Source organism: Thunnus maccoyii, chromosome 18 (genome assembly GCF_910596095.1).
Source record: "Thunnus maccoyii chromosome 18, fThuMac1.1, whole genome shotgun sequence".
NCBI lineage: Eukaryota > Metazoa > Chordata > Actinopteri > Scombriformes > Scombridae > Thunnus > Thunnus maccoyii.
The window spans coordinates 4,637,308-4,661,191 of NC_056550.1; the positions used below are offsets into that span (position 1 = coordinate 4,637,308).

Below are 23,884 nucleotides of genomic sequence, written 5' to 3' on the forward strand. Positions count from 1 at the left end.
ATAAAAGCCTAGGTTTCATTTTAGCACCATGAAGGCTCCACCATGCCAGAGTGACCTGGACGGCTAGGAGACCTCAAAGAAAGAATAGCACCTTAAGTTTTAGCTGTTTCTGCTTCTGCTAAAGTGTCAGTAAACCTCGACTACCCCACCGACCGCTACAACTACTGCAGGCTTCATTTAAAAAACAATGGGCCCTTTTTTTTACAGCTGGAATTCCTTGCTTTTCTGAGGTAGCCATAGGATTTTTTTCTTTCAAAAAAGAGGTTTAAACCCATGTTTCTCTGCTGGTGGTTTTAATGTAACTTTTTTTGAAAAAGGGAGAAATAGAAAGGAACAAACAAGAAAGCGACCACAACAACAAACAAATCACAACAGCAACAACATCAGCGGATGAGGAGGAGGGAGTTGCCAGCGTGGTCTGGGGCAGGTGGAGTGGTTGGCAGAACAACAGAGACAAACATGGCTGTCAGTTTCACCGTTTATTCATCAACACCTGAAACGTGGTACAAAGCAATTGGGTTCTGTCTGTTGGGACTGTCCTTTCATTCCTCTCACCGCAGAGGTGTATAAAAATACAAAAGTCACCTGTGTGTTTCTGTAAACTCCAGAGAGGCCTGGTTTGGCTGGATGAAGAGGGGAAGTAATTTTTTACACTTTACAGAAGCATATATTATTTTCTTGTTGCCAGTGAAACAAAATGTCTTCTCTACAGGATCCTTGGTGTTGGTGATGGTAAAAAAAACAACAAAAAAACAAGAGTCAGAAACAAAAAAAGTAGTGGTCCCAAACGTGACGATGCAGACACTGCCACATCGCCGCCATCTTGTTGAAGTGCAGGTTTTAGGCAAAGTGGACCATCGGAACAACGGCCGAATGGAAACTCGTAGAATCAGGAGCGAGGGGTTGGATTTTTCAGAAAAATGGCATTAGAAAAATGTTTTGTTGGGGCTTTTTTTAGAGAGAGATGACTGCTAGAAAAAATAAAACACACACACACACACACAAAACAACAATTTCAAGTCCAGATTTCTCTTTTTACAAGAAACAGACAGGTCCAACTTCAAGGCCAAACTCTTGGTCTGCAGCACCAACGTCCATAGGAGCGATATCAATGATGGGCAGGCGAGATGTTTTCGATGTCTTGTAGTCAATGACTGTCTTGCCCCATGTACCGGTGTGTGACTGGAAGTAGGAAGGAGAAAGGAGAGTTAGAATCAACAACCAAAGCAGTAGAATAGCTAGAGTAGCTAGCATGCATGTATAATGTCTGATGTACTCCTTCAAATCTTTGATTCTGACTCAAAACCACTATGTATACCATCAGGGAGTGTATATACATACTGAATTGGGACCTCTTATTACTACTACTACTACTTACTACTGTTTTTTTTCGAAGTGTGTAGATTTATTATTTTAAGCTTTAAGTTTCCTCACCGTGCATCCATCCTCAAGGACGCTGTAGGTGAAGCGGCTGTTGCCCTCAGCTCTGATCTCAATCTCGTTGGAGCCCTGGAGGAGCAGGGCCTTCTTGAGGTTACCGGCGGCGGCGTCCATGTAGGCGACGCTGTTCTTGCAGTGGTAGGTGATATTCTGGGATGCCTCAGTGGACATGAGACGCAGGAAGGTCATCTGGATGTTGACATCCTCAGGCAGAGAGCCCTCGCTGCCGTACTCGAACTGTGAGGGAAGAGGGGAGGGGTTAGTGATTAATGTGTGATGACAAAGAAGGGATAGGTAGTGAAGCGGTAAGAATTGAGGAAGATATCAGAAAAAAAGAGTGAGGAGAAGTGGAACTGAGAAGGGAGGTGGGACAGAGGAGGGAGGAACTGAGATGGAAGTTGGCCTAAAAGAAGGCAGGGAGAGATTGATTTGGATTCTCAAAATGAAGGAGACCCCAAAGGTAGGGTGAATTTGGTGACTGGAACTAAGAGAAGGATGGAGCAGGACAGGAGAAGGAGGTTAAAGAGAAAAAGAGGAAACTAAGGGGAGATGGGAGATAGAAGTGAGGAAATACTCAGGTTGTTGGGTTTAGCATGTTTACCTGGAAGCCGTCAGTCATAGCCTCTCCGAACCAGACGTGCTTCTTCTCCTTGATGTTCTTGCTCATGTACCAGTTCTTCTTGGCAACCTCACGCTGAGTTGGAGCTACACAGGTCTCTCCAGTCTCCATGTTGCAGTAGACCTTGATGGCGTCCTGAGTGCAGCCCTGGTCAGGGTCAATCCAGTACTCGCCTAGAGAATGAGGAGTACAGGAAGAGGTCAGAAAAGTCAGGACCCCAGCATGCTGTTCTTCAGACAGATTCCCCAACCCTAAATCTGCCTTAATGCTGTCTTAAATGCTGCCATCTACCATTATCCACTAATTCCCCTTCCTCTTAAGGCCTTTAAACATGTCCGTTCAGTAAATATTCCATCACTTCTGGTTTTGTGTTGGGTCACTTGAGCCAGTGTCATTCTACCCTTCAATTAACTTACCGCTCTTCCAGTCAGGGTGGCACATCTTGAGGTCACGGCAGGTTCTGGCAGGGTTCTTGCGGGTGCCATCGGGGCTGCGGATCTGCTCGATCTGCTGGCTCAGGCTCTTCAGGGTGGTGTCAACCTCCAGGTCACGGTCACGGAGAACGTTAGCGTCATCAGCGCGGAACATGCGGAAGGGATCGGGTGCCTTCTCCTGGGGCTGGGAAATGAAACCAATGTCGAATCCACCGCCAGGGGCACCTGGTGCTCCGGGAGGTCCAGGAGGTCCAGGAGGACCCTAAGAAATGAGAAGGGGAAGATAAGGAAGAGAAGATCTTGGTTAATTCATTACTGGTACAGGCTTTGTGGTGTGCTCAAAGCTGCTCACAAAGTAAATAAAGAATGGATGAATAGGAAGACAATAAATTAGACTTACAGCAGGTCCCATCTCTCCAGAACGTCCACGAGGTCCAGGAGGTCCAGTGGGTCCAGGCAGGCCAGTCATACCGTCCTTGCCAGCAGAACCAGCAGATCCAGCAGGGCCCTGCAAACAGCATGGCGGGAAACCTTAAATTCTCTGAATGACAAAGTCCCTCCAAACACTCTTGACATAGAAAACAGCAAATACAAAACAAGTAAAACTGCTTGAAGCAGTTAAAGATTTTGTTGTGTGTTAACTCACTCTAGGTCCAGCGGGTCCAGAAGCACCAGCGGGTCCCTGCTCTCCAGCAGCTCCCTATGGGTGCAGAAAACAGTAGTTGAAGTTTGAGTGTGTACATTGGATGTGTTGTTTGCATATGTGTGGGCGTGAGTGTAAAGTAACATACAGAAGGTCCAGGAGGTCCCTGCATGCCAGTGAATCCTCTGTGTCCCTTCATGCCTCTCTCTCCAGCCTCTCCGGTCTCTCCCTTGTCTCCACGAAGTCCAGCAGCTCCCTGTTAGCAAGAGGAAAATGAAGAGTTTGGTTTTGCCTTCCACTGCACTCTGTTCTATCAGTTATAGTGCTCTATAAATGGTGCTGATGTTGTTACTTACAGCAGGGCCGCGAGGTCCAGCAGGGCCAGCAGGGCCAGCGATGCCAGCAGGTCCCTGAAATGTAGAAAATTCAGTTCAGATTGCAGTGAAACACAATCTATCCTCTTACCTTCAGTAGATCTAATATCGATGGAAAGTCTTCATCAACATGACCTGAAGTTTGATACTTTGATAAAACGACTAAACTGAAAAATGAATGTGATGGTTTTGGTACTCACAGTCTCTCCACGGTCACCAGTCTTTCCAGCGGGTCCGACAGGTCCAGGGGCACCAGGGGGTCCGGGGGCACCAGTGGCTCCAGAGGGGCCAGTCTCTCCACGGTCTCCCTAAATTGCAACCGCAAAATCACTTTATTTGACTAGCTGTAATGTCTGTTTCTATTACCATGGCCTGTCCAGTCCTACAGGGATAAGATCAGCTGACTCCTCTCAAACTCAATTCTGTAGTTGAGGTTGGAGCTAAAGACAAAATTCACTGTAACCTCCATTTGGAAGCCAATCTACTGTAGCAACTCCATACCAAGACTGAGCTAGCTGTCTGGTGCTGGTCAGTTAGCAATGATGTCATCTGAACTCACCTTGGGTCCAGCAGCTCCATCGCGACCAGCTGATCCCTCATTACCGGGGGTTCCCTAAAACACAAAAACACAGCAGGCTAACTGATTAGCAAACACCTTCTGGGTTCACCAGTTCTGAAGAGAGAGACAGATAGCCTTAGTGTACAGGTGCAATTGTGTCTTCATACCTCACGTCCAGGCTCGCCAGGGGCTCCAGCCAGTCCAGGGGGTCCCATGGGTCCGGGAGGTCCACGCTCACCACCGGGGCCAGCAGGTCCCTGCTTTCCAATCTCTCCCTGTGCGTGACACAGTCATAGTTAGTCCAGTAGCTTTTAATTGATTATCTGGGCTTGCTCAGTGCTGCAGGTGTTAAGGCAGCAAGACAGGTTACCAGTGAAAATGGCTGCGCATAGCTTACAAAGTGCTTGTGCCTTTTCCCATTTCACCCCAGGAGGTGTTGGCTGGTCAGTATGAAACATCTGATATCAACATTTAACTTATTTGTATGGCATTGCTGCCCTTACTTTTAGTTAAGAGATATTAAATCTACACTGAAATGAAAGTATGTCTATGATCAAACAAACACAAAAACATTGGATTAGCATTGGATCCATCTTTAGTTGTTGAACAGTAGCTATTGATTTTACTTTCATTCCAGCTTAACAAATATAAGAAATAAGTCGATGTGATTTGCTTGTTTCATTTATTTTCACAAAATAATATAGGCCTAGTTGTTTACATCTCATATTTAAATTCAGTGATGTCAAGATTTGTGTGACTGGTTTTCTGGAATAACCTTTGTGTGATGTGAAACCAGTTAGGGCAAAGAAACCTTTTATATGCTGAACTTCCATGTGCTATTATTTTTATTGCTATGTTTGATTTTTACTGCCACATGTGGTCCTATTGCCTAGGGTCCAGAGCCACAGTTTGCCACTACATTACAGCATTACATAAAGCAATACAGTTTTCATGGACTCAACCAAAGTTGAATGGTATTTCCAAATCATTCTCAGTGGTTTTGTTTTCATCATCAAGAAGTGGTTTGAACATTTCATATTTCTATTTAGGAGCCATGTTTGGTTCTAAACATTGTATTGGCTGATTAAAGACATCTGTGTTTACTGTCCTGGTTCCATCATATCCCCTGTGCAGTTTGTGGTTTTATAGTTGAGTAACAATAGGAACTTACAGCAGGTCCGGGCAGGCCAGGGAAACCTCTCTCTCCTCTCTGTCCAGGCAGACCAACAATACCACGCCCTCCAGCAATACCTTGAGGTCCAGGCAGACCAGGACTACCCTGCAGGGGGCGACAGAAAGACAGTGATTAAACTTCAAGGTGTAAACTGGCAAAAACCAAAACCTAAACATGCATATAGTCATTTCTTGCTACTACTTATAGAGATTAAGTTAGTCAGTATCAAATCAGGCGGTCATTTATTAGTGACAAATAATTTAGTTCTTTGATAAATTAAGGTAGAAGTGCCCTATTACGGTAATATTTCAGTTTGTGAGGTTGTGTGGTAAAGATTACTTACAGTAGCACCCTCGGCACCAGGGCTACCCTTCTCTCCAGTAGGTCCTGGGGGTCCAGCAGCACCCATCTCACCAGGGCGACCAGCAGGTCCAGTCTCACCACGGTTTCCTTTAAGTCCCTCCTTGCCAGCTGGTCCAGGGGGTCCGGGAGGTCCAGAGTTGCCCTGAGGGGAAGGGGCAAAATAAAACAGTTGAAAACCATCCTGGGCTTTCTCGAAGCAGTAGTGCAGTTATGAACCAAAATAAATTCAAACGTAAATGTTGCTATAGATCAACTTGCATGGAGTCATGTTGAATAAGATAAATTGTGGTTAATGAGTAGTAGAGTAGTAAAGTGTGTTAAGTGCTAATAATATTAGATGTAGACTTACAGAGGGGCCAGGTGGTCCAACTCTGCCAGCAGCACCAGGGAAGCCGGTAGCACCCTAGGGGAAAAAACAGAGGTCCATTAGGTGACAAAGGTAGGAAAATATTGGCTCTACCAAATCAGTGCAAAGAATAAAAAACCTAAAACACATGATAAAAAATGGGCTTTTAGCAATCCAAGTCCAAGGCAGACATGTATATTTAATAGAGGGATGAGAAGGCCAGAGTAGAAGAGTGGTAACTTACAGGAGGTCCAGCGGCTCCACGAGCTCCCTTGGCGCCAGTGTTTCCAACGGGACCCTAAAAGGACACAGCTTAGTGTCAGTCAACATGGTTGAGCCAGTAGCAGGCAATGTATCCATAAAGACCAAATAATTGCAGTTTCTGTACTATAATGGGGGGTGAATGTATGAGTTTACAAACCTGGGGTCCAGGGGCACCAGTGGGTCCAGCAGCGCCAGGTGGGCCAGCATCTCCCTTAGCACCATTATCTCCAGCCTCTCCCTTAGCACCAACTTGTCCATCAGCACCCTGAGGTGGAATGGTGGTGAAAAATTAATTACTCAGTAAATTCTGTGTTGAGTCTTCAAGCAAAAGAAAAACAGTCAGTCAAAGCCTTGGCATTCACAAAGAGGTGACTTACAGGAGGTCCAGCAAATCCAGCAGGTCCGGGTGGTCCAGCCTCTCCACGCTCACCCTGTGGAAAACAAGGAAGAAGAGGAGTCAGGCAAGGATTTCAAGATTTAGGATTAAAGCAGTGCTGCTTAGAGAATAGCAAGAAGTCAGAAGAGCTGAGAAGAAACTGACTAATCGGCTACTGAAATCAACTGAGCTTTGACCTAATTTCTGGTGAAACTAGAGTACTGAACTGAAATTTCATCTTCTGCTCCTGAATGGACTGATTAACATTAGCACAACTTCTAATAATGGCTCTGGTGAAGAGAGATTTTCATTGCACTGTAATTTGATTGGAGAGAGATAGACAGACAGGTACTTACAGGGGCTCCGCGGGCTCCAGAAGGTCCGACAATTCCAGCGGGGCCAGGCTCTCCCTTGTCTCCAGTGGCTCCAGCAGGTCCGGGAAGTCCAATTGGTCCAGTCAAACCACGGGGGCCATCTTTTCCAACAGCTCCATCAGCTCCCTTGGCTCCTTGGTCACCCTGGATTATTGGATGGAGAGGGGGAGTGAGGGGTGATCATACAGCAGATCCTGTAATACTGTAACATTGGGGAGCTACTGTGGATGATTTCTTATAATCCTGGAAGTGCTCTGTGCACACCATTAGTAATTAGTTACACTCCATCCTGTATACTTGGAATATCGGGAGTTCTAGGAATACTGTTATGGTGACTCACTCTGTCTCCCCTCAGTCCTGGAAGACCAGCGGCACCACGCTCACCAGGCATTCCCTGCAGTCCAGGAGGACCCTGAGCTCCGGGAGCACCGGGGGTTCCAGCATCTCCCTGAGGAAGAAGAGGAAAAGGGAGTGAAGAGAAGAAAAGTAAAAAGATTAGAAGGAGGAAGATCTTTTACTCAATTGGAGAATATGCTGCCTGATTTCTACCTGTGTGCCATGTGGTCACACAGCAAACCAATAAGAACTTCATAGGCATTTTCTTTCAACCTTTGCTGGGATTACCTTAGCACCATCATTTCCACTAGATCCGGGGGATCCACGGGCACCAGCGGGTCCCATAGCACCAGGTGCACCACGCTCACCGGGGAATCCTCTGTCACCCTGAGCGAGAGAATTGACAGAGTTAGGTAAGTTGAAGTGGGAGCGCAGGAGTGTTCAAACAAATCATGAGAAACTATCCAACTGCAAATCTTTTATCTATAAGGTGGATGACATTGCCCAAAGGAAAATACTAACTAATGTGAGTTTTCAAGCTTTCACTATATTACAGTACACTACTATATGTAAAGGAACTTTCCTTGGGTGGCCATATTGGACCCCTTCAACTCTTTGCATAGCTACCCAACAATCCCTTTGCATTAGCCTGCTATCAACTAGCATTAGCCTGTTAGCATTAACATCAATGTATTTGCTAAACTAACATGCTTGCAATTTAGCAAACTAATGGTTATGTCATTTAAACTCAACTGAGTCTTCTCAAGCTCCAGATAGAAGTATTTGGACTAAAACCGGGGGACAAGTCAAGTCGGTTCACTGTGTGACAGAAACCCACATTTGGAACCAAAAGTAAGCTTTTAGACCTTTAGCTTTTACGGCAAATGTCACTGATAAATTTACAGCAACAACAACATGTAGCTTTTAACAGTGTTTGTAGCCTGGTTGGTAAAGATTTACTCATTATAGTCTAATGGACAATTTGCCAATGATCTTCCATAAATGGATACTTCTGGGAGCAGACTGCTGAGTGACTGTGATTTTGATGATGATGAGTGACTTACTCTAGCTCCAGCAGGTCCTGTGGCTCCAGCCTCACCGGGCACACCCTAGATTGTCAGAAAAGGAGAGGGTGTTAGAAGAGGCAAATAAATGTGTTTATTACTATTCACTAGAAACCAGAGTGACCATTCCCGAGTATCTACGTCAACTATATCTCAGTCAGTACCTGCTCTCCAGGCTTGCCAGTCTCACCAACGGCACCCTGGGGTCCTGTAGAACCCTGGAATCCAGGAGGTCCGGCAGGTCCCTGCTCTCCTCTCTCACCAGCAGGACCCTGAGGAGTGAGAGAGGGAATGTTAGAGCTAATAGAGAATGACCAAAAGTGAGGCACTGTGTGGTATGGTGTATGTGTGCATGGGTAATTTAAAGTACTTTGTAGTGAAAGACGACCAGGCTTATGAGAAGTACTGCAACTGAGTTTAGTGTTAATGTGTGTATGTGTGTGTGTGTGTGTGTGTGTGTGTGTCTGTTGTACTTACAGCAGGTCCAGAGGGGCCTTGAGCACCAACTTCACCATCCTTACCAGGGGCACCCTGGGTAAAAAGCAGGCTTTTAGATACAAGTATTATAGCTTCTATACATTACTTGAAAACAGGATAGTGCAGTAGATTCAGAGTATCCTTGAGTAACAACTTACAACAGGGCCAGTGGGTCCCATTACTCCTCTCTCACCGGGCTTTCCACCCTCACCCTAAAGACAGGAGAGAAAAAGCACAATTACAAGAGATGTGGAGACCATTTCCTCAGTAGGCTACTATTCAGCAGTCCACTGACTAAAATTTCTATAAACATCTAATCAAATATACTATGTAGCTTGAGACTCATTACTTACAGCGGCTCCCTTGGGTCCGGGGAATCCCATGACTCCAGGCTGTCCTCTGGCTCCGACAGGGCCAGGGGGTCCAGGGCGACCATCTTGTCCAGGGGCTCCCTGGTAAAACGGATTAATTAAAGATGAATTTAAATAAATATAAATGAAGGTGTTTTGATGAAATTAAGATTAAACTGACTGTGCTGAACTTACAGAAGGTCCCAGCTTGCCATCAGGTCCAGGGCTGCCAGGGCTGCCAGTCATACCCTACAGATCAGAGGTCAGAGGTTCAGAGGAAGGCCTGTACAGTGATTAAATCTTGTTGCTGACAGTATGTATGTGATAGACAGTTAGCAGGGAATCTCACCTTAGCTCCGGGCAAACCAGGCTCACCAGTGCGGCCAGGCTCACCAGTGGCACCTTTAGGTCCAACAACACCGGGGGAACCACGCTCACCAGTGGCACCCTATGATGGGCACGACAAGGGAGAAGATTAGAAAAGATTAGTCAAATGGAAACTAAACATAGGTATCTGGAAGGACATATCAGCTGTGTGGATGTGTGTTTTACTCACTTTGGGTCCAGCAGAACCATCAGAGCCAGGGAAACCACGACCACCAGGGGCACCCTGTAGAGAGAATCAAACTCACTTAGCTCTGTGAACAAAGGTCAGCATGCTATATCTATAACAGAATGGCTTACACCATGAGCCGTACACACTCTGGCCTTTACTGTGACATCAGGATATGCTAAAACTGTAACATACTCTCTGGTGTGTCCAGGAGAGTAAAACAAACAATAATGTACCTCAATTAAATGTAGTATTGCAGTATTGTTTGAACAATTAGCAAATTACAGCTTTGCTTTTAGAATCAATAAAAAACACTTTGAGGCATAATGTATTGTGGGGCAAATTGGGAGTGCCTATGCCTTGACCACCCCCTGCAGTAAGCATGAGTATCTACAACTGCAAATGAATCAGTCTATTCTACTCTATTTCAGCCCTGGTCTTTTCTATCCAATATGCACAATATGTCAAGTATCAGTAAACAAATTTAGGAATGTTTTTTGTCAAAACATCGCTGAATTCATAGTTCCTCTTTCTCTGCCCTGCAGAGGGCACCAGAGGGTTTGTTTACATGGTACAGATGAACCAAAAAAAGCATTATTTGTGGATAATGCTATGAAGAATAAATTTCTTTTATATGGGTTGGTAAGATTTTGACCTTTGCCCTCTAGTGTTTGTTGTGTCTGGAGTCCTAGCAGAGAAGAATATTTAATCATATTTGTGTTTCTTAATTTAAAATCATGTTTGTTAAGTCTGTAGCTGCACAAAAGTGCAACCAGAATTATTTAATATGAACTCATGACGCAGAGATTCTTGTAAACAGAATTCTATACAGAAATGTATCACTTTCCTTCCTCATTACACTGAATGTTACAAATATTAAAGTACATTGTGTAATACAAAGAAAATTAGGTGAGATGCATACACGCTCTCCAGGGGCTCCACGGGATCCTCCAGCACCAGGCTCTCCTCTAGCTCCTCTCTTGCCCTCCTCACCAGGAGGTCCTGGGGGTCCTTGAACTCCTGCAGCACCCTGGAGAACACAAACATACGGGCAGCATAAGAAACTGAATGTGTTTACATACATGTGTTCATACAGATACTCCATGCTGAGTGTTGTGAACTTACACTCTCTCCCTTGGCACCGGGCTCTCCCTTGGCTCCAGGGGCACCAACCTCACCCTGAGGGAAACAAACAAATTAGTAAATATAAACAAACTAAACCAAAAACCAATTGACCAATAGATAAAAATTGATCAGTGACCAATAAACAATAACTGAGACAGATGTCAACAACAAATCAACAACCTAAATGGCCGTTAACAAAAAACAAACACTGGTAGGAAACTGAAGTAATATGTTTCCTGTCATCAAGAATTTTGTGTGTATGTTTTGATTCTGTAGTATTTATTCACTTTTAATGATGTCCATTACAGGAGATAGATTTAAGAAAATAAGACTATGACTAGTTCTAAGAAAGCTTTACTCACAGTGTTACCCTTGGGTCCGGGGGCACCACCAGCGCCCTGAGCTCCTGGGGGTCCACGGGGTCCAGGGAAACCGGGAGCTCCAGCACTTCCAGGAGCACCCTGCAGGGGGCAGCACACAGCAACAACACAGTCACATCCTGTTACACTAGCAGTAATGAGTCTCTGTGGCTATGATTCGTGTGATACCCCAGCTCTGTCTGCTAAATTAGTGCATCGCTCAACCTTTTGACTCAGAAAGGGATTTAAACCTTCAGCCCAGACATGCTTATAGTGTAAATGTAAATATGTTAGATGAGATACTCACAGGGGATCCTTTAAGTCCGGGGGCTCCATCAGTTCCAGGGTTACCCTGTGAGGAGAAAGAAGGGAAGATATTTTCATGAACAATCCAGAGGCCAGGAGGCTCTTTTAAATTATTTAGATGCCATTACATAGTCACAGAGGAGCAGCCAATGAGACAGTTTTGTTTCTTTTGGATGAACTTGAAGACAATACTTGATGAGTCTTTGTTGGTACTTACAGAAGGTCCGGCAGCACCAGCAGGTCCGGGGTTACCAGGCTCACCACGGGCTCCAGCGGGGCCCTCTGATCCACGAGCACCCTGAAGACCGGCTTCACCCTGGGTAGAGGGGAAACAGAGAGCAAGATTTAGTTAGATAATCATGTCCAAACCAACAGTGAGACTTTGATCTATCATGGTGGAAGATTGAAATATATTGGTATGACAGAAAAGAGGCAAAAGTTTTATTTAAACTTGATAAAGATAAAGTTGATGTTTTTCCCCAGTGATGTAATATCCAATTTTTTCCATTTGTGAACAGCTTCTCCATTTTTGTAGCTGCTTTGCATTGTGGGCAATAGTATCTTTCAACAGCGCACTCAAATATGACATATCCACACTTTGTATACTTCATTTTGTCACTTTTCCAGTGTGTACACGCTACATATCAAAACCTACTCAGAGTTAGTATGTAGGATGGGACTGGGGCACAGAACAGAATTCCTGTGCAGCTAGAATGACCTTGTATGACCCCCACTCCATTTGACCCCAGTCGGATCAAAGGTCAAATTCAAGGTCAGCTAGCTATACTAATGCTAAGAGAAATGTGTCAAAGCACTAGAAAGGTCAGGAAATTTCTAATGACAAGAGAAGAGAAGAGAAGAGAAGAGAAGAGAAGAGAAGAGAAGAGAAGAGAAGAGATAATGAACATTAAAAATGGAGGATGTTGTAGATTATTGGTGGGGATTATGTTGAGCATAGTTGTACCTTGGCTCCAGGGCCACCAGGGAATCCAGGAGGTCCAGCGGGGCCAGTGGGACCCTGAGGAAAAACAATAAGACAAAGAGATTCAGACAAATGTAGAAGATCTGTCTGCTCACTGCCACCGCGGCTGATACAGAAAAAGGATTTTGATTTGCTATATCTTAAATCCAAACTTGACCACATTTTACAAAACACAGGATAAACCTGTTGGTGGTACCTATGCCCTTCTATAGAACCTTTAATAAGTATCACAGTAAACAATGAATATTATCACTTAACAACCATGTAGTACCGTGGGTTTTACTCGAGGGTTTTAAACAACAAGCCATTGGAGGCTGTACATTCAAAAATGCTTATAAAAGACAGCGTTCCATACAAACATACAGGGTTCCTAAGAACCATCATAAGCTAGAGGTTTTTGATGTTCACACTTAAAACTGGAGATTCCTTAACTGTTCTGAGAACAATTTAAGCATTAGAGAATGAAAGAAGTAGACTTACGGGAGGTCCAGCAGCACCAGCAGCACCATCGTTACCACGAGCTCCCTGCAGCACATTGACAAACATGATTGGTTGATATGTTCATTGATAGTTTGGCTGAATGATCACAGTAGTTGTATGTGTGTGTGTGTACTCACAGCAGCTCCAGCAGCACCAGTGCGGCCTCTCTCACCAGGCAAACCGCGAGGTCCCTGAGATCAAGAAAGACAGAGTTGGTCAGCTATATTCTTTAAATTGGCATCAATTAGAAGAGAGGGAAAACCCGAGATGCCTACTCTGCGGTGGTAATAAGGGCACTTGTTTTACTCACCATAGCGCCAGGGGTTCCATTCTCACCAGGGCTTCCAGCCTCTCCCTAAACACACAAACAGACACAGGCAGGTGAGTCAGTGAGAATGATAGAAACTGTATCATATATATATCTATATCATACGATATCATTTCTAATATTACTTTAACTAGCCAGTATTGCTACTGCTAATGTGCTAATACAACTAATACTAATACCAAGGCTGCTGATTTAACACATAATGGTCAGTTTACTTATCATGAGGAGTACTAGGAATATGGCATGGAGCAGAGATACAGCACAGATATCTTGGCTTGGGCTTGGATGCTACACATTTACAACAAAAAGCCTGTATTATAATCTGGGGATGTGGAGTTTTACCAGGCAGAAAAGGGAAGGGATGGTATTATGGGAAATGTAGGAGCCGCAGTTTTTGGGATATTTAAGGGACTAAAAGTCTGGATATCTTGGCTTCTGCAGCTTCCATTTTTACCATAATTTTTAAAATCTCTCTATGTCTAGTACTACTACTTCAAGTTCTAACACTGCCGCTATTTTCAAAGTTGCTATTACAGCCACTACGTCTATTCCTACTGCCACTGTTAGTGCTGCTACTATTACAAGTGCTACTATCATTACTACTACTGATAATGGTATGGGTAATACTTCTATCATAGTCCTACTGAACTAAGCCACTGTTATATTTTAAAAATAAGCATGTTTCTAGCGTTTTCGAGTGTGGGAGAGAGATATAACAAAGTGGGACAGTCACCTTGGGTCCAGCAGGGCCGCCATCTCCCTTAGCACCATCCAGACCGCTGAATCCCTACAGAGAAAGAGAGACATACAGATGAAGCGCAGAGTCAGGAGATTCTTTACTGATGATTTGAAGTGTGTTGAACAGGGAGAATGACATGTCATGTCTGTTCTGACTCACTCTGTGTCCCTTGATGCCGGGCAGACCAGGGGTTCCTGGGAAACCACGAGCTCCCTGAGAGAAAGAAAAAGAGAGAAGGGGGGAACAATTTGTTATCACAGCTCTGTTTTATTGTTTTTTTTAACATTATATCACTAAGAAGTGTTCTGCCATGGCAACTTACCTGTGGGCCAGAGGGTCCGCGCTCACCACCGCGACCGGGTTTGCCAGACTCACCCTGAAATAAAGAGAGACAGAGAGAAGGGGATGAGAGGATAGAATAAGTCAATCTATACTTTAAACTGAAAGGAAGAAACAGTTATAGAAGGTGAATGTGAGCAGATCCAGTTGACTTACATCCTCTCCGTTCTTTCCAGGGGGGCCGGCAGCACCACGGGGACCCATGGCACCCTGTAGAGACACACAAATACAGATGCAAGGTGAGAACGTTGACAGACTAGCAAGGTGCAATGTAGGTGTGTATTTGTTGGCGTGTTTCTGATACTCACAGCAGGTCCAGGCTCTCCGGGCTCACCAGGGGGGCCAGTGAATCCCTGAGGTCCCTGTAGGGGGGGCACAGAGAAACACAGTCACCACTGCACTTACCCTAGCAACACTGTACAAATATGTTCACACCACTGTAACAGATGTGAATTCACACATATGACCATCTTGCCTAACAAATATCTAGGACATCTGTCAGTAGGGTATCTTTGCTTCATGGCTGCCAGCTCACTTGGGTGGGAACAGTAGCAGTATAATAAATCCAGCAGTGATGAGAAAAACAGAACTCTATCACTGTCTTTATATGTCAGGACTCACTTTAAATTACTTATTATGGATTCCTGGCTATCTTCAACTACATTCACATATCTACTCTAGTCTGCTGCATCGGTCTCAGTCCAGATTTGATCCAGCCTCAGGAAATTTTATTGGTTAATTTAGGTGGTGGTGGTGGTAAGTTTAAGAATCCCAAAGCTATCTTATGTTTGAATGATCCTTCCTGGTGGTGGGCTATGAAAATACTGTTTCACTGGTATTTCAATGTTATGATTGTGTTGAAGGTTTGGCTTCATACACATCTGGATTGCTTGAAGTTGAAACAAACAGACCTATCATGGTTCAGCCTCTGTGTGAGCTGCATGTGGGACTATTTTCACAGCTTCATATGATTCTTACTGACATAAAATGTTATAATTAATATAATTTATAAAGTGATTAAACTAAAAAAATAACCAACAATAAAATAATCAGATTAGAAAGACATCAAAGTTGTACTGGTGTAGATTATATGTGTTTCATTAGGAAATGGACTGTAGTGTGGTGAAGGAAAGGAAAGCGATGGAGCTCAGCACTGGCTTCAAGCCAGCTGGGCACTGAGGAGAGGGCAGTGATGTCATGGTGATGTCATGATGATGATGTATGAGGTACACTGCCCTCTCCTCCTTGAACCTCCAAGCATCAGTTCTGAAACAAAACAGGAAGAAGTGGTGTACTTACGCTAGGGCCAGAAGGTCCAGGGGCTCCACGGGGTCCCATTGGGCCCTGTCAATGAAAAATAGGCAAGGTCAGATACTGCATCACATGGTTCACAGGGAAATGATACAGTGTGTGTGTTATGTGTATCCTACCATGGGTCCAGGCACAGGCATGGCAGGAGATTTCTCATCGTAGCCACCAGACATCTGAGGGGAGAAGTTCTGAAAAAACAAACAGACAGACAGATTAGCCACACAAATAATTATATCATTTTATACTAAAATATGATATGATGTGTATATTGTAATCCATTAGTCATGTGACATATAGTCTAAGAATGTCAATTCCCTTCACAAAGTTTAGATTTAAACTTTCCATTACATGAATAAAATGCCTTTTCAATGTCGTTGAGTATTGAGCTGAGTATTGAGTATTACTCTCCAAAATGTTTGTTTTCAGGGACTTCCTTTGCCCTCAGGGGCTTATATATTTTTTTAAAATCCATCCAACAAAATATGATGATAGTAGGGCATCCCAGCCAAAACATCCTGAATTATATCTCAATCAAATCCCGAAAATTAAGATTGATGCATAAAGCAACCTCAAGGAAAAAATGTCAGTTCCATCATCATAGCTTAGTTTGGTCTGCTCAAGTTAGTTGCTAACAGCTGTACATGTTTTACTCTGTCTCCTGTTTCCTATTCTGCTCTAACATATCCAATCCTAACCTTTGTGATATTTTGAACCTTCATTAGCTTTGTAAATAATGAAAAAAAAATGCTTGTTACTTTCATTTCCAGACTCACCTCTGAATTTGCAATCAGAGGTGAGGTGAATCCAGGCTAAAGTTGGCTTTAGAGTTTCTGTTAGCCATTTCACTTAGAATGGAAGTCTGTTATTGATATGTTTTGGTCAGTTACAGGTGAAGTCAATTCTACATAAACATGCTAAATTACAGTCAGTGTCTCAATGTTTTACTATTAGTATATTAGGATGGAGGTCAATGGTAAAATGAATCATAGAATGCTAAATTAGATTCAGATACTATTGGCTAAGTGTGCTAAATTAGTACAGGATTCAACAGTCAATTCTCCACAAGCATTCTAAATTAGATTGGGATGCTAAACCGTGTTAGCTTAGCATGATGAATTAACATTTAAGTCAATGGTAAATTTTACATTAGAATGCAAAATTAGACTAAGAATGTTAGCTGCTTCACTAGAATGTTAATATGAATGTTACTTTAGTATGCTAAAGTCAAGGATGATTGCAGTCGATGGTTAACTGAATCACAGTATGCTAAATTAGTATGCTATTAGTATGTAGTATGCTAATTATTATCTTTGGGAATGTTAGCTTAGCATGCTTAGATGTAGTAAATGTCATCTATTGGATCAGATAAGCATCCAGAACATCTCTGCTTCCCCTCTCTGAGCATAAACCCTAATAAACTTCTGACCTTCTGACCCCAGACTGAAAGCCAAACTTCAAGCTGAAGTCAGTCATTTTAAGCCAAAACTGGATTATGTGATAGATCATCAAGTCACAGTTGAGCTTCAGCTCTAACAGTGGAGTTTATTTTCCCAGCTCTCCCTGTCCTCTCTGAAGCTGAGTTCACACTGAGTATGTTCTGATTGGTTTATATTGATACATTTTGATGTGATGCAAAACACACAGACTTTTGGAAATTTCTCACTTTTCAAACAGAAATGCATTGGCATGAGAATCCAATCTAACAAACTACAGTAATTTTTCAAATATACAAGCAATTATGGGTGGTGGGCCAGAAGCCGAGACGAACAAAAGTGAGTATTCTTAATTTGTCTGACCACCACAGAAAAAGAATATGATGCCACACATATGTTCAACAAATGGCCTACTTGCATGGATCATATCACTTTTGCCTCCAGCCCAGATTTTATAACTGGTCAATTTAGACCTAAATGAGTCAGATATATAAATACAAGAAAAACTGATGACTTACTCCACCGAGGCCGGGGGGTCCAGGAGGGCCGGGAGGTCCGGGCTGGCCAGGCTGGCCAGGGATACCATCGTTACCAGCAGGACCAGGAGGACCCTGTATATGGGCAAGAGAGAGAGAGAGAGAAAGAAGGGGTCAGGCTCAGAATCAGAGTCAAAATAAGGGTCACTTGCATGCAGAGCTCTGAAGCTAAGACACCCATACACAAAGAGAGCAAACCACAACACTCCCTGAAGTTTGAAGTGAAAGGAAATATTTCATTATAATATTTAATTTTAATTTTACATTTTGTGTCTTTATAGGCTCACTTGCTCCCTAGAGTGAAAGCAGCAGTAAACCTGGAGGAGATGCAGTTTACTCCCCTACCAGACTGGACTGTTTATGACTGACAATGTGAACCAGATATAGGCTGGTAGTGGTCATGTGACATTAGGAAACAGGAACTGGGTAAGAACTATCAAGAAGCAACTTGTTCTGTATGGAATTATGTCATTATCACAAACCCCAAATACGTTTTATATTATAAAGTATATCATAGATAAATTATAATAAGCATTATTGAAAACCCATGATTATGAATTATCATAACTACCCTCCCCAGTTGAGCTGAAGGTGAGATGACCCAAAGAAATCAGTTAAGTGATCTCTGGGGTTTCAGATCCAACATGTAAATGAATCAAAAATATCTCAGCAGATATCTGAATCAAATCCAGTTATGAAAAATTAAACAAAATAATCAAATGAACATGAATATATCTAAAAATAAATAACTGAATGTGAGTTTCCATCAATATAGATAAAAGTGTCATCACCACTGTAAAAGCAATCCCAAACCCAGCTGAACTCACACAAAGCCACCTGAAATCTTTTGAGAATTTCAGCAGTTTTGTTGACATAAAACTTGGCCTCTGATGGTGTATGAAAAATTCAATCTTAATACTTAAATCCCTAAACCAATAGAACAGTTAATAACAGTTTATGTCTTGGGTGCTTAGTTTGATTGTGGAAAACAGTGAGTTTAGAGGGAAAATATATCCTCACAGCTTCTAACTTTTCCTCAGACAAGCACAGTTTTCACACAGCTTCTTGTCGTGCTCCAAACACTTTCACCAACAGTCTGCAGGTTTCAACATGACCTCAGCCTGTTTTCAGAATCACTGCTCATTTCACTGCTTCCATAAATGACAAACCCTGCTGAACCAAATTGCTTGCTTTAATTTACTTTGTTGCTTCATATTAATTTCTAGAAACAAGTGATTTTGAAGCCATGTGAACACTTTACTTTTCTATTTCTGTTTTTTGAGACTTAGAGATTTTGCCTGTAGTTACTTTGCAGAAAAAAGTGCTAAATCTATCATTAGAAATGATGACTTTGCAAGAAGTTTAAACTACCCAACAATCGTATGTTTATACAGAAGCCCATCAAAAATGTGAGCATGTTCACTTTTGATACTTCAGTCTATTTTTTCAAACACTAATATAAGTAAGATGAATGCTGTATTAGACTAAAGCATCTGAGTCCTGTTTTCACAACTGCTTGAATTAAGACACAGTGGAAACTCATGTTCTTGTTCTGTCAGTGTTGCTGCTTCAGCTCTAACATAAACACACAGGAATCTGCTCAGTGCCAGACTGTGAACGCACCACACGGCACCCAGGTGACCAGAAACCAAAAGAGTGACAAGTGAATCATAATAGGAAGAGACTGTGAACCTACCCTCTCTCCCTTGGGTCCACGCTCTCCCTTGGGTCCCTGTGAGTAACAAAGAAAAAAAAAAGATAGTGTCTCAGTGTTTGATGTAACCAACTCATGTAATGAATATATCTATCTGCTAATGAAACCACAATCAACTAACTGTGTCTGATATTTTGCAACAATGAACATTATATGGATTTATTTAAATAATGATCATCTTACACCTGGTTAACATGTGTCATAATCATCCATCAATCAAGCAATAATAATAAACATTACAGTCAATAGTTATAAGTATCTTTGTTTCATTCATTGAATTGTCTTGTTTGTGTGGTGATGATGGTGATACATATACTGTATATGAAAGGTATTTTTTAAAACTAGATAACACCATTGATCCTAATTATTTTATGTAGACTAATCATTTGAATGATTGATGATCAATGAAATAATCAATATTTACCTCAACCTGAGGCTCCTGGGCGCCTGCAGAGAGAAGAGAGGAGACAGACAGAGATGTCGAGTTAGATTATGACAAAAATACAACAAAAATGTTTTTGAATAAATGTGGAAATAAAAATATAAAGTGATAAGTTCTAAATCTAAAAGAATCTTGAAATTGTAAAATCAGCAGAGGAAGCAGAAAGAAGGAAAGTTTGAATGTGATGCTGGGGGAGAATGAGTCTGTATGAGTGTGTGTGTGTGTGTGTGTGTGTGTGTGTGTTCGTGTGGGGTGATGTGGTCAGATAATACGTCATGCAACCTAATGTGAAAGACATGGGTGAAGTTTTTAAATGATTTGGAATTTTCTTTTTAGTAAAAAAAAAGAAATTATGAAAAAACAGAGGAAAAAAATAATAATATGAATGCAGGTAACATTTGTGATAAAACATTGGAAAGGGCATAGAAAAAGAAAGAAAGAAAGAAAGAAAGAAAGAAAGAGAAAATGTGTACCATCGTCGGGGCAGATGGGGCAGCACTCGTCATGGGGGATGACGGGGTTGGGGCAGTCAGTTGTGTCCTCGCAGATGACCTCATCGCACATCACCGTGCCGCTGTCGCACACGCAGATCTGGCATGGCTCTGGTTTCCAAACATCCCGGTCCGCAAACACCTGGCCGTCCAGGGTGCAGCTTCCGCCTGTGCCTGAGGGGGGCGACACAGAGACAGAGACAGGTGAGATACTTAAACACACGCACACGCGCGCGCACACAAGTTTCCTTATGTCACTTTTGGGGTATTTACATAGCCTTACATTTACTTCCTGGAGACTTGCACTAACCCTAACCATAACCACTGACCCAAATATCAAAGTTTTACCATCCCCAAGCCGCCCCCAATTAACTGGTGTTTAGTCTGAAATTTGTCCCCGAAAGTAGCCTATGACAGACCACACACACACACACACACACACACACACACACACACACACACACACACACACACACACACACACACACACAGGCAGAGAAATACAATGATGATGGGAGCGAATCAGAAGGAAATCTAAAAACTAAATAAAAAGAAAATGTACATAAAAAAACATCAAGTTAAACTTAATAAAAAAAACTGCCTTTATCATCATTTTGATACCCTAATATATAAACTTGTACTGTAATTTTACTGGTATTTTTAACAAATTATTTCTGAAAACATAAACTAAAATGAAATTATAATATTAGTAATTTATATATATATATATATATATATATATATATATATATATATATATAGGTCTATGTTTTTGTTTTTTACAGAACTTTTAGCATGAAAAGAAACTGTGAAAGTGCTTCATATTGAAAAAACACAAAAAGAAAAAGAAAAAAAAAAGAATTGAAACAGGCCCATAAAAACAACAGGAGAACGAGTTCAGGAGAAATATAAAAGCCAGAACTGAGTGTTAGGAAAAGTTTGAAGAGGAACTAGTGGCTTCAGAATCGGACCATAAAGAGGACAGGCTGAGGTGACAGAGAGGACACCGATGGATCCATGTCACATCATCGTTACGCAGGGAAGGACACTGGTTACGCACAGACCAAACGTGTCTGCAAGTGATTTAACTTCCCCCTAACAGTAGGAATTACAGCAGCACTGTCGCTCCTCTGCTTTAACTCAGAGTCACATTTTCCGACATCGCTGCTGCTGCTCTGGATTTCTCAGCAAACCTAAACCCAAACTGGGGCTCCTTCTAGGGTTTATTAATCTCCCAGCGTGCCAAAGTGCTGAGCTCAGAGGGAAAAGCAGCAGCACTGCAGACTGTCGGCTTGGCAGCAGCTGGTGGAAACAGTCCGCATGTGTTTGCAATTAGAGGAAACAAAAAAACAGAGTGGAAAGAAGAAGAGGAGGAGGAAGGGGGGGAAGGAGGCGGTGTGGAGGACGTGGCGGCCAGATGTGTCTGCCGGTGCAAAGGGAAGCCTCTGGGTGGCGCTGTGAGACTGTTCAGAGGGTCAAACCACATCTGCTTCAGATAGACAGACAGAGAGACAGGCAGGCAGGCAGACAGCTGAGTCCTTTCCAGACAAGAGGAACATCTGGAAAAATTGAATTTCAGCTCATTGGTTCTTGTTTCCATAGCTGAGCTGATTTTCTTTGTCTTCTTACAGGATGAAAACGTTTGTGTCTAAACACCACCAGAGGCCTTTATTCTGCTGAGTATCTCTGTCTGTGTGCTCTATAATCTCTTTTTAAATACATCTGAGCTTTTTAAACTTTACTGACAGAACAAAAAGTGGAAGCAGCAGCTCATTTCTGCTCTTTGCTCAGACTGCAGAGGTCAAATGTTTCCAGCAGACAAGACTACGCCTGCTCACTCTCCCTCTCTCTGTTTTGTCATTATGTGACTCTCTTTTGCTCACCTGGCCAACTCAACACTTGGCCTCAGGCAGCGAATTACTCTGCCACATCAATCAGGCCTGCAAAAAGCCTTCCTATCTCGCTCATATCTGCTGGAAGCGGAAGAATCTCTGCTGCTGGTGGCATGCAGCCACAGAGGGGAAGCCTGTTAAAGGCCATTTTTTCCTGCAATCTTACACACATAACTGTAGAGTTTACCAGCTTTTCAGGCTGAGATCAACCTTTTGGAGGCTGTGTTTGCCGTGTACAGGCAGCGTTAGTAGAGGGTGTCGAATTGATAAAATGCCATGAAAGGATGGCAGGCTTTTCAAGTCAGAAAAAAGCTGTCTTTCTGAAAATACTCTGGCTTTTTTGGATTCAAATCTGATAACGTGCATTTCTGCTAGTTCTACTAGAAAACCCTCGCCTGGAGGAAAACCTGGAAAACCTGCAGCAACTCGCTCAGCATGCATGGGGAGGGGGGGATGAGGGGATAGAGAGACATAGACAAACACAAGGAGAGGAGAGAGAGAGGCCTTCTTGAGATGCCCAATGCATTACGCACACCCTGTGCTGCACAAGCCTATCTATCTATCTATCTATCTATCTATTTATCTATCTTTCTATCTGTCTATCTGTCTATCTATCTTTCTATCTATCTATCTTTCTATCTTGTCTCTAAGTAGAGACAAAAGATCAGTGCGCATCAAAGTTCTTATTTCTACTTCAAACTTTTTCCTCTCTTCTCTTCTCTGTCTAGATCTCAGCAGCCGTCCACACACGAAGAGAAAATATCCACTTTCAAAAACCAGACAAAAAAGAAAAAAAAGGGTTGAGAAGCTCCAGTAAACAGTGATGAAACTTACGGTCGTCCTCGCCCTGTGCTCTGACCAGGAGCACTGCTGCGCTGAGCAGCAGCGCCAGCCGCAAATCCACAAAGCTGAACATGTCTAGATGCCACTAGACATGTAGACTCTTTGAGGCAAGAGAGGAAAAAAGTTGGGGGTGTTTTCTTTTTCTGCTACACTCCACTCATACACGGGTGTTTGGGGCAGGGTCCGCTTGTCTTTTCACAGTCCTCCTGACCCCAGCAGAAAACTCCCTACTGCCTACACTCACTTTCCACCAGGGTTTTTATATGGGAGCTTGAAGAACTGGGAGGTGCTGTGACTGGAGCGACTGGGACGCACCCTCATTATCCCGCTGCTGCTCACGTTTAGGGAAGACAAGAATGGACCCCTCCTTCAAAGAAAGAAAAAAAACCCAGAAGAAAAGAGAGAAAGAAAAAACAGCAGGTCCCTCCTTCCATAATTCCACAGCAGAAGGGTTGGAGTTTGGATCAGAGGAGGAAAAGGGGGGCGAGCAGAAGGAAACATGATCCTGAAGAGCATCGGAGGGTCGGAGGAGGATCTCCTCCTGCAGCAGCCACGAATTTAATCCAAATTTTATTTCTGGTTCTGGTTTACTTCCTGATTCACTTTGATTTCATCTCAGTTTTAGACTGCTTCTGATAGTCTTGCTTCAGTTTTAGCAGCTCTAGTTTAGTTCACAACTAATGTCTTTGAATGTCACAGTTTTTGTCCTGTTTTAGTCCTCAGTGTGTTGTAGTTTTGGTTTAAGATAAGTGCTTCTACATTTGTCACAGTTGTTTTAGTTTTACAAAGTGTTTTTATAGTTTTAGCTGCCAGACTTT

The 23,884-nt window shown here is 42.9% G+C and overlaps 1 protein-coding gene across 1 annotated transcript; it reads right to left on the reverse strand.

Annotated features, from left to right (window-relative positions):
- Positions 1-466: 466 nt before the first annotated feature.
- Positions 467-23,348, reverse strand: col1a1a (collagen, type I, alpha 1a). The gene is made up of 49 exons (XM_042393953.1): positions 23,058-23,348; positions 20,314-20,505; positions 19,823-19,845; positions 19,381-19,416; positions 17,667-17,759; positions 15,835-15,903; positions 15,704-15,748; positions 14,713-14,766; positions 14,561-14,614; positions 14,388-14,441; positions 14,225-14,278; positions 14,060-14,113; positions 13,309-13,353; positions 13,136-13,189; positions 12,999-13,043; positions 12,501-12,554; positions 11,754-11,852; positions 11,538-11,582; positions 11,234-11,332; positions 10,872-10,925; positions 10,669-10,776; positions 9,750-9,803; positions 9,543-9,641; positions 9,389-9,442; positions 9,197-9,295; positions 9,002-9,055; positions 8,844-8,897; positions 8,531-8,638; positions 8,367-8,411; positions 7,591-7,689; positions 7,307-7,414; positions 6,949-7,110; positions 6,594-6,647; positions 6,374-6,481; positions 6,197-6,250; positions 5,956-6,009; positions 5,587-5,748; positions 5,241-5,348; positions 4,237-4,344; positions 4,070-4,123; positions 3,711-3,818; positions 3,493-3,546; positions 3,285-3,392; positions 3,140-3,193; positions 2,894-3,001; positions 2,476-2,755; positions 2,042-2,232; positions 1,435-1,677; positions 467-1,182 (listed from the first exon to the last, which is right to left on the reverse strand). Exons 1-49 carry the CDS (start codon positions 23,137-23,139, stop codon positions 1,036-1,038), a joined length of 4,344 nt encoding a protein of 1,447 aa, XP_042249887.1. The 5' UTR covers positions 23,140-23,348; the 3' UTR covers positions 467-1,035.
- Positions 23,349-23,884: the final 536 nt, after the last annotated feature.